General features: G+C 45.3%; 1 protein-coding gene across 6 annotated transcripts in view; it reads right to left on the bottom strand.

Annotated features, from left to right (window-relative positions):
- Nucleotides 1-10,041: 10,041 nt before the first annotated feature.
- LOC147903489 (uncharacterized) overlaps nt 10,042-11,532 on the bottom strand; it is a 39,794-nt gene continuing 38,303 nt past the window's right edge. For all 6 annotated transcript variants that reach the window (XM_087399266.1, XM_087399262.1, XM_087399285.1 and 3 more), the window contains one exon: nt 10,042-11,490. In XM_087399266.1, coding sequence (XP_087255392.1) covers nt 11,158-11,490 — 333 coding nt within the window. In that variant the 3' untranslated portion in view covers nt 10,042-11,157. The remainder of the gene's footprint in view (nt 11,491-11,532) is intronic.

The following is an 11,532-nucleotide window of genomic DNA, read 5'->3' as shown; positions in this document are numbered from 1 at the left end:
AGTTGAGGCTAATGAGGATTGGACATAATGGATTCTCCAATGCAAGCAAGACCATGCTTGAATACAGTAGTATGCATCATAGTTATGGGTTTTTGCACTACAAGAGATATATATTCTACAATCTGATGTTTTTGCCTTGGTTGGATTATCAATGAAATTTAATAAATCATATAGATGAATATATTTCTTCCAAGCACTGGATCATGAGCAAATTAGTAGCATTGTCAAGCTACATGTATGTTGGCAGTCTTCATTTCGGTGACATGGAATTCATTGTTTCAAGCAATTAACAAGAGACATTGTAAATAGATTCTCAACATTGTAATGCTCTACCAAATATATGTTTTGTCCAATTGTCAAGCTTTTGATTTCTACCGAAACTAATCATGAATATTGGCCTACTAGTGTTATAGCTAGATCGTGTCAAAAGAAGATTAAAGTAGAATAAAATATTCATCAAAGTACGTGAAAGGGCTTATTTTCTAATAGTATACGACCTTATTACAACTTTTCCATTGTCCATGATAATCTAGACAACTTTATCTAGTCCTGTCTCCCTTATGGTTTTTGCCAAATTACTTGCTATGTAGACTTTCTATGATTTTTTGAATCAATAGACTTATGGACTTATTAAAAGCCTCCCCTCTTAGTGATACAATCATCACATTCAACAATAAGTATCTTTTTATATTTGTTCCTCCATTAGAAACAAATTTGCATCTTTTCTATGTAGACCCTTGACTTTCTATGATTTTTTGAATCAATGGACTTATGGACTTATTAAAGGCCTCCCCTCTCAGTGATACAATAATCACATTCAATAATAAGTATCTTTTTATATTTGTCCCTCCATTAGATTTTTTTTTTCATTTTTCTTATGCAAGATCTGAAAGATATTATGATCGATCTAATCTTTTTTGCTCGACATATGCTTTTTCTAGTATAGTTTCTGCAAGGCTTTATAAGTAGAAGGCTTGAAACATGCACAATATTGTGCAATGCAATTCCATGCATTGCATCATGCTCTGACTTTCACTTCTAGTAGTAACTTGGTTCTATGCAGTGTAGATAAGGGTGTTTGCTACTAATTTCTTGATTGGGGCATGCTTGTACCAATATGACTGAAATGGGCTTGAGTAGCCTCATTGCTTGTGTGGGGTTGTATGAGTGGAGATTGAAATTATATTGGAACAATGGGAGATGTGACTAGAACTATTGCTCATAACTTCCCAAATTGTTCTTTTTTGCTTTTTCCATTTGCCTCTACTTTTTCTTTTAATTGTCAACTAGCTGTAGCTACCCATGGAGCATGGTAACATGTAATAGATTTATTTGCAAAACCAGGTTGGTGACCCTTTGTACAAGGGGCGCCTCTAGATTTCTCCTCATGACTAAATTTTCATCTCCATTCAACATAGTCATGCAAATTGATAGTAAACTCACATTCTGGGCCGACAGACTTATGTTTTTCACCCCACTATTTTTTGCACTCCTTTGTGTTGCTCAAGAAGCATCTAGTTGTACCTTGGCTAGAGCTCACAAGAGCATTATGTGGGGACGTTGTTGCATTCACTTGTAATTGTGGAGCTTCAATTTCATTTGTATTAGAATTAACAACTCCAGTCATAAGCTCATGAACCACATTCTGCATAGTTATAAACAAGTGAGGCTTCTATGTTTTTAGTTACATTTGTATGTTGCCTCCTACTTTAAGCTCTTCTATTACTTGTGCAGTAATTCTTCTAGCTATTGATGTGTTCCCTTGTATTTCTAGTACCTACACATCTATTTCTTGTCTTGACACTTATACTTTTTCAAACTAGAAGCCCATAAGAATAGATACATTTCATTCCAATCTCTCCAAATAGTATTGTCACCTTTCATAAATAAACAGTGTGGTGCATGCAAGTTGCACCAGGATTCAGGTCTAATAAAAAGGGGAAAAATAGTTTATTGTAAATCTCATTGCCTCACTCTCCTCTAATTGTCCCCACTCCATTCATTGGCTTATAGTTGTGGTAAACCCTTGCCCCAATCCGCTAGATATTGGAGTAGTCAACCACTTCCACAATCACAATGAGAACTCTCCCTCACCCTCATCCTCTCATGACTCAATTGTGGTCCACCTTACCACAAAATGCTAGGTGGAGGAGATATGGACTACAATCTTGCCAAATGAAGATCGCTTGCAGCTCTCACAAGCCTTTTGTAAGCAAAATACTGGCAGGATACCAAGAATATTACAGGCAGTTAAAAGCCATACTATCATCGATCTAAGCCCTATATACCGAGACAATACTAACACCCATTGTCCCCTTATTATAATTCGTAATATGAAACTTATCGTTGGAATATTTATTTGGCTCATAGGTTATTTTTTTGGCTACCAATGTGATGACATCATTTTCATGCTATTAGGGACCAAAAATGATGTTTGTGAATGACACATTAATACAAACGTGAAAATGTTAATGAAATCTATAAATTTGATGAAAAGAGTACATAATGAATCTCTGAAGTCAAAACTTACAGTGAAACATAGGAATGTTTACATAATTTATTGCATTGCAAAGCTAAATTTCCCAAGGAAAACTATGCAGAGCCAAACAAATTTTCAAACAATTAATTACCATAACCATATGAAGTATGTTGGTTTAAAGTGATAGTTTGAGCTTGTTTCCCCTTGCCTCATTCAAAGCCTTTACCCCTATCTAAAAGGGGTATGACTAGATACTCTATTGGCTCCTCTACCCTACGGCTACATCTAGGTGCCACGAGCAGCTTCCCTTGCTATGCTTAGGGCTTCCCTTGCTAGCAGATGTTGGTAGTGAGACCCCAAGGGCCTCGGTCAGGGGCCTTTTGTTGTTTTGCCCCTTGTGAGGGGGCTGCACAACAGCCCAAGGGCTAGCTACACCCCCACAAGAGTGCCAAGGGGTTGCCCATTGTTGTGTGAAGCTGCCCTAGCCTGGTGCCCTCCTTTCCTTAGCTTCAGTAGAGAGATCATTTGGCTTAGCTTTTAGTGATTGACGAGGCTCCCCTTTTTTCTTTGGAACAACTCGTACTTTGGTTGGAAAGCTCTTCAGTTAAAGGTGGTTGTCCTTCTTTCCCCCCCTTTTTTTTAATTTTATTTTTTTGCCTCTTTCCCTTTTTACAATGGTGGTTCTTTGCCTTGTCTTGGGGAGGAATTTTCTTGGCAGTGACCCTTTTCTGGCCAGAGGGGCTCTCATGGAAGCACCCTCAAATCCCATTGCCATTAAGGTCCTTCTCTCCTTACAAGATAGGCAAAAAGGTACAACAGGCTATTCAATCATTACAAGATCATGGGCCTCATGCCTACTAGGAGATCATGGGCCTCATGCCTACTAGTAGTGATAGGCAAGATCATGGGCCTCATGCCTACTAGGAGATAGGTGATTGGATCAAGGCGAGCTTGGCACTAGAGGGTGATCACATTCAGGATGCTACCACCTATGGAAGGGACGTCTTTCTCCTTTAGCTACACTCTCTAGAGACAACCTTGACTCTTGTTGACGAAAGCTCGATTTGCCCTCGGCTCACATCTGGTGTATCTTTTCCCTTGGTACCATGGATTCACTGTAGAGGATATGGACATGATACACTACGTTCCCCACTTTCCAGTGACACTCCACTTTCTAGGCTCTTGAGAGAGTACAACATCATCCTCTCATCCATTGGTTGAGATTTTGGTATGTTGCTGGACTCCCCACAAGACACAATAGCCTCAATTGTAGCAAATGATGGGGTCCCCAGACTCCAACTCGTGGTGGGAGAACCCAGAGTCCTTTCTGCAGAGATCTACCTCAAGACTCTAGATGGAGGGGAGCTTCAATAGAGGGTAGAGTCTCAAGCCTCTCTAGAGAATGCCCAAGGTTCTGACAGATGGGACACGTCACACAGGACTTCCCTAGAGGCCAGAGATAGGCCCCTTCCCCCCTCCGTAGGTCCACTGGAGAGATAGTAGAGGGAGCCTTCAGCAGAGAGGCAACAACGGACCCATAGATAGTTGCATCAATAGTAGGAGTCCCAAAACCCTTGGGTGGAGCCATTGGAAGGGAAAGAAATCACAAAAGGCAAGCCAAGGCCAAGGAGAAGTCACAGTCAGAGTGTGAGGTTGCCTTTAGAGGCTCAAGGAGAGCAGTAAGGGTGTGCCCCCTTTGAGTGCCCTTGGACGCTGAAGGATGAGACATTATTTGACATTCTTGAGGAGCCTCCAGTGATAGGGGCACATGGTACAAAGCATCAACTCTCAGCAGAACGCAAGACCCCCCATGTCTCCAGTGTCAGCTACCCCCTCTGCCAGAAACCCCACCTCTAGGAGGCTAGTGACCCTAGCCTATGCAATAAAGGGACACTAGAGTGCTAGTCTCATCGGAGGCTGGTACTCCTATGGCTCAGCCCTTGCCCCCCTCCTCTTCACCCCCCCTCCCCCTTCCCCTTCTCACTTTGATGTAGCCTCTGTCACCACCTACCCTCCCCCCTCTTCCCCCCCCTCCCCCTCTTGCTCTATAGCAGCCCCCTCCCCCTCATCTGCTTCCTCAGCCTTCGGTTCTTCTTCCAGACCTGAGTTGTCTCCCAGCCTACTGGCAAGGGGGTAGTAGAGCCCCCTCCTAAGATCTAGGCCATCTCTCCCCAAGACACAGCTCGACCACATCAGGGATAGGTGGCCCCCTTTTCTAGCCCCTGGGCTAGAGACCCTACCCCGAGCAACCCTTGAGGAGTTCTAGGGGTCGTGACCTTGGAATCATCTAGAGCTTTTGGATGCGTATTCCTTGTACCTAGAGATGAGTGTGTTGATTTTACAGTCCCTCAAAAGGGGCTCCATCGGGGTGATTGGCTCCCACACCCATCCTTTTTGGGGTCTCCACTTTGCCTCTATCGATGAGGAGCAGTGGACCCCTTCCTTGTTCGATTGCATGAGGAGTGAATAGATGTACCACACAAGGGAGCAGTGGATGGGCATGCACGGGATCGACCTATGGCTCAGGCATGATAAGTGAGCTGTTTGCGAGCAAGGCTGGAAGAGGGTCTAGTAATGACCATGATCCACTTGCCACTAGAGGTTGAGATCATGCATCCAACCTATTGACGCTACAACAATGCATTGAAAGGTTTTGGAGTGGATGTCTCATTCATGATACAGTGGGCATGGAAGGAAGGCATTGAGTTGGTCATGCCCTTTGTGTGTAGATGTATGGATACAAACTACTTTGCTTCCAAACCCTAAACCCTCCCCCCCTCCCCCGGTGAAATCATAGAAGTTCGAGACCATGGTGTAGGCTCCTACTAAAAGATGAGCCTTGTTCACTCTCTCCTCCTCCCCATGAGTTGGACTATGGTGAGTTGGAACATGCATGGACTACATGATAGTGCACGTAACCAGCCCCAACATCTGCTACTTTGATGTAGGCTCTCACTCACAGACAAGCCTTGTTCACTCTCTCCTCATGAGTTGGACTATGATGGGCCTTGTTTACTCTATCCTTAGACAAGCCTTGTTCACTCTCTCCTCCTCCCCATGAGTTGGACTATGATGAGTTGGAACGTGCATGGACTTCACAATCATGCACGTAGCTAGCCCTAGTATCCTGCTACTACAATAAGTGTTATAGAGGGCCGTGGTAGAAGAGGACATGTTCTCAATAGCAGATATTAGTCGACACCATCACTTGCTCTTGGGAAGAGGCTTTGAGCCCATAGTAGGTTTTGCAATGGCGGTGTTTGCACTTCGATGTCCCAGGATGTGGCTCCCAAGGTTTTTGACCAAGGTGAGCCGATCACAGGTCGAGTAGTGGGCCTCTGCATGGGTGTCCAGGATTGGCATCTTGAACGTGTTTGCACCAGTCTGCAAACAACACTGTCCTACATTTTGGTGGAGGCTGATTGTGGCTCGATCTCCAAGCCACTGAGGTCTAACACGCCGAGTTTTCCTACCCCTCCTTGCGCGTCAAATGGGTTCAATAGGGCAATAGGATGACTAGGTAGTTCTTTCAATCAATGGGGCCTAGATTAGTGGGGATGCAGCTCCACTGCCACTACAAGATGAGAAAGAATGGATGCTCTTGGACCCCTAGGAGATTCTTGACATGACCACCGATTTCTACTAGTAGTTCTAGGACGAGGAGGAGTCTCTCACGGTTGCTATCGCCTAAGAGGCAGTTTTCAGGTTCTAACAGTAGCTTTGCCACCGCTGAGCATCCAATTGGAGGCACCATTCACAAATAAGGAGCTTTGGGAAGCCCTCACGGCCTTCCCACCCCAAAAGTTCCCCAAAGAGGATGATTTGACTTTGAGATTCTTTCAGAGTTTTTGGGAGGTCATTATTGCCTCGTTGCGGTATGCTTGTGTCAGGAGATATTCAACTCAGGATTTCCACCTCATACACTGAGCTAGGGCTAGATTTGCTTAATCTCAAAGGGGGAGACAGGTCAAACATTTGCCACTAGAGACCGATCACCCTTCCAGAACCTGCCTACAAGATCTTGGCTAAGGTCTTGAGCATCCCCATCTCTTTGATAACATCCATGGCATACAAAACGGCTTGGTTCAAGAATGTAGCATCTTGGACAACAAATTTACATTTTGGGAGGTAATAGATTGGGCTCAAGAGGAGCCTCAGCCTCTTGCTATTCTTCTCCTTGATTTTGAGAAGGCCTACGATAGGGTGGAGTGGTCTTTCTTGGAGGGTAGTACCATGCACAAAGTGGGTTTCTCAAATTGTTGGATTCAGGGAGTCTCCACTCTCTATGTAGGGAGCTCTAGCCATAAGCTCATCTCACTAGCCACAAAAGCGAGGCCCTCTCTCTCTCTCTCTCTCTCTCTCGTTCAATACGACAAGGCTAGGCTTCCGATCTAATAGGAGGAGGAGATATTGGATTCAGAGTTCGGAGATGACACGGTCTTGTATGTGGAGGGACCAACAACGAGCCTTCAGGCATTCCGCGGAGTCTTGGCCATCTATTGTGAGGCCTCTAGGGCTCAGATCAACTAGACAAAATCGATTGTTTTCTTCAAAGGGGCAGTGAGGTCTAGGAGGTTCGTGTGACTAGGGGCTACCTTTGACTTTAGGTGGATTCCATTCAACAGAGCAATAGATCACCCCAATTCTAGAAATTGTTAGGAAGAAGCTTCTATATTAGAAAGCTCGGCCAAGCTTTCCCTTGTTGTAGGCAGGGCCCTAGTTGGTCAACCAGGTCCTTCTAGCCACGACCTAGTACATAACCTCTTTGTGGTGCTTTCATAGGGGTTACATGGGTCATCTTAGGCGCCTGGTGCAAAATTTCCTCTACATTGGGTCAGACGGCACGAGGAACATCAAAGCTTGAGTTGCATTGCAGACAATGATTATGCCATTGGCATGAGAAGGTTTGGGCATCATTGACCCGAGAAGAGTCCTTTTGGGCAAGTTGGTGGCCCTAGTTCTCAATCCAGGTGCTGAGCCTTGGAAGCTCCTCCTATAGAGGGGGCTTCTTAGGAACACCCCACACACAAGAGGTCAGTGGTAGTAGTCTCACAGGTGGCTCTTCTTGGAGGCCCCCCCTCACAGGAAGGGATCCCCATTGATGCAGAGACTCATTAGGGTGTGGTAGAGATTGGTAGGGGGACATATTCGGGCTCCACCTCATTTCAAAGAGTAGTTCGAGCATCAAACTCGCTTATTTGGACCTGGAGGTTTGAGATTAGGATGCTAGAGCTCTTTCCCACCTCCATGGAGCAAGATAGAGATCCATAGAGATAGATGAAGCCATCCCCAAGACCTAGAGGGTAGCATTGTAGACGTGGACAGATGGTAGATGGTTGGGCTAGTCTTTTAGGACAAGGGTTCCTCTGAGGGTTATGACTAGACAAGGCAGCGATTGGGCTAGCTTCTTCAGGTGGGACCTAGAGGACTATCTGCAGTCAGAGTCAGAGAGAGACCCAATGATGGATGGGAGCCTAGATTCACTCAACTAGAAGAGCTGATCAGAGTGGGGGTCTCCAGGGTAAGGCTTGGCTTATTGATCCTCCCTACATCTCGGACTAGGATGCCCTCCAGTGGTGACTATGGCTTTGGGAGGGCTGCCCGCTTCAAGAGATTCAGTGGGACCCAAGCGAGTGGTTCTAGCCATCCAAGGTAGGCCACACAAAGAGACCCAATGATGGATGGGAGCCTGGATTCACTCAACTGGCAGAGCTGATCAGAGTGGGGGTCTCCTGGGTAAGGGTTGCCTTATTGATCCTCCCTACATCCCGGACTAGGATGCCCCCCAGTGGTGACTATGGCTTTGGGAGGGCTGCCCGCTTCAGGAGATTCAGTGGGACCCAAGCGAGTGGTTCTAGCCGTCCAAGGTAGGCCACACAGAAAGAGTGGAGGAGGTATTCTTCTTCTCATACATGACATGGATCGGGTGGAGACTGCAGATGGAGGCATTGACATTGAAGCCCTCGAGAGAGAGGCACTCGGCCAAGTAGCAAGTCCCCTAGGAGGTCAAAGCTCGCTTTGGACGTGGTTATGGCTCAACCTCAAACCACTAAAGATCTCGTACTTCTTCTGCATCTTTGCCCATGGGGGCCTACCCATAGACCCTTCATTGGAGAAGATGCAGGTGGATGGGCATTGCCACTGCTGTATGGAGGGCCTCGAGACGATCTCACATCGCATTTGGAGCTGCTTGAGTGCCCAAAGGATTTGGCTGGGTTTCCTTTGGATTGTTGCCCGGTTACAAAGTATTCATTGGGGATATGGTGGCCTAGATGATAGAGGGGGGGCACTCCTTCCACATCGACGAGGTTTCCCTAGCTTACAAGATACATGGACAGAGCATCAAATAGAGCTGCACAAGGCGACCCCTCCTTCTGGGCGGTGTCCTCGGGCTTTGTTAGGAGGACGGTATGTGGGAGAATATGGCCAATATCATAGTATGGAACATCTGGGTTACACATTGCAGTCGAGTGATGGGGGAGCATCGAGCTCCACCAGTAGCCACCTTTTTTGCTACATGGTAGGACATTATATATACTCTGTGCGCCTATGGGAGCATGGATCATCAGATTCGAGAGTGACTGCCAAGAGGCGGGACCGTTCCTACAAGGCATGGCATGCAAACATTTTCTACATTTTCAAGCCATGAGGGATTCGCTGGTTGTATCATCCTTGCCCTGGCTATTTGCCCTGGTCCTTGAGACACCCTAGGCAGTAAGATGGGTTCTCGGGATGTAGGCTGGCTCCTTTCGCCAGGCTTTTGTTTTTCCCCTTGGTCAACACTCTTGAGATAGCCAACTTGTATTGTTGACAATCCCAAGCATTAATAGAAAGTTCCTTTTTCTTGTTAAAATTATGGTCTGAGAGTGTGACTATACTAAAGCAATGTGGATCATCTTATTAATGGACAAGGGAATGCACTCTGTCTCTGTGCATATGGCTTCTCCTACAGAGAAATCGACTCGTCTTCCTTCTTTCTCCTTCTCTATGGCCTTCCTTAGGCCTTCCTTGTTACCATACAATATTGATGTGCATTTAATGTAAACATTTGGATTGATTCTATAAGTGAACTATAAGTTGAATATCCATGAATCGTGCCTTCAGCTTCAAAGAGGCTACAGTATGATAGGACTCATACTAAAGTTGAACTATAAGTTGAATATCCATGAATTGTGCCTTTAGTTGCAAAGAGGCTACGGTATGATAGGACTCATAATTTGTATCCGTGAATCATGCCTTTAGCTTCAAACTCGCTTCAAAGAGGCTACGGTATGATAGGACTCATAATTTGTGAAGTTGAAGGTTGTGAACTACAACTACTAAATGTATGCATGATAGAGCTTTTAGCTCCAATTAGTTTGTAACATCTTCTCTACTTTAATAGGTTTTTTGTTTTTCTCCACCCAAAAAAAACATGTTACATCATTTTGTTACTTATGTTGTGCGAAAGGTTAAAGTTTCAATTCTTTTCATAGATAAGAGAGAAATTGATTAACATCATCACATAGGCAATGCACCCCCTTTAAAAAAATAAATATACTTAATGATGACAATGTACATGCCGTTAGTATTGTAAGGGTGATCTTGAAACACTCTCCTACTTTTGTTTCACCACTTCATTGTTTCTATGAATCTATGCTTCCTCACATCAATAATGCATTCATTAGTACAATGACTATTGTCATGTATGTTACCCTCACTATTATCGTGAATGAAGACTACAATGACTACTATCTCTTTATGAAGATTCCACATACATGCTTGAAGCATACACTCAACCAGTTATTTTAGCTCATCCACACTTTCAAATACAAATACTTCCATGTTAGCCCTCTATAAGATTCTTTCGTATGTTAGTTGGCGGTAACTTTAGGTCATCCACACTTTTAAATACAAATACTTCCATGTTAGCCCTCTATAAGACTCTTTTGTATGTTAGTTGGCGGTAACTGCACTCCTTACATGTATAGGATGTTATGTTGGTCACTCTTGCATCCTCCTTTTTACCGTGGAAGTTTATCTATGCCTCATGCCTCTTCCAATGCAAATGAGAAATTAGAGACCTGAGAAATTCGAATGCAGCAATTGAGATTTGTGATGGGAGAGATGAGGTCTTGATTTGCCACTCGAAGCAAGAAGCAACTATGTTGTACCTGATTGACTCAGTTCTGAAGTTCCTTGAGAAATTCGAATTCAGCAAATGAGATTTGTGATGGCAGAAATGGGTTTTGCCAACACGAAGCAAGGAGCAACTATGTGCTACGTGATTGACTCAGTTCTAAAGTTCCTTGGGAAATGGAAGGCGCAGAGGGGAGGGAGGAATTTTAGGGGGATATTCGAGCAATCAGTAATTCTCTGAATCGCGAAGAAGAGAGCAGATGGGAGGGCGTAGAGAGGAGGGAGGAAGCGAGGAGGCTATGGTGGCAAGGAGAACCAGACAGATGTGGGAAGCTCAATCTACAAGAGTTGAGAAGTAAAGGAGAGGAGGTGAGCGATGGAAGCTGCAAAGAAGGAAGTTGAGGGAGGGAGTTGAAAGGCGGGTGCGAGCCAGGGCGATGGCGTGGGCAACCAGAGTGAGAGGGAAATTGTTCTTGGCAACAGGAGTGAGACGTAAAAAGGGAGGTGCTCAATGGATCGAAGCTGCAAGAAGGAAGGAAGGAAGGGAGGCGAGGGCAGGGCTATGGCGTCGGCAACCAGACTGAGAGAGGAGATACGAAGACATAGCGGAAGGAGAAGTCGTAGGGAAGCCATTGGATGCATTTGTGAGGCTTGCCATTGGATTGCGCGATGCATCTGGCGATGGCGGAGGCGACCTCCCTCTCCTGTACATTCTCGCAAATCCACTCCAGAAGCTGCGAGCCCTCCACGCCCGACTCCCTCGCGAACGATTCCAACATCCTCGGCAGCTCCGCCTTGCCGCTCTCCTTGCGAATGCTCACATTTGCCTGCAAGAACTCTTGCTTCGCGACCTCCAGCTCTTTGTGTATTGCGTTCTCTGTGTACACCCGCACCTGCACCAACGCCATCATCCCACAAAGTTATTCGCACATTCC

This window comes from Dipteris shenzhenensis, chromosome 3 (assembly GCF_047967505.1).
Source record: "Dipteris shenzhenensis isolate YYH24624 ecotype China chromosome 3, Dip_SZ_1.0, whole genome shotgun sequence".
NCBI lineage: Eukaryota > Viridiplantae > Streptophyta > Polypodiopsida > Gleicheniales > Dipteridaceae > Dipteris > Dipteris shenzhenensis.
This window is presented reverse-complemented; position numbering and strand designations above follow the sequence as displayed.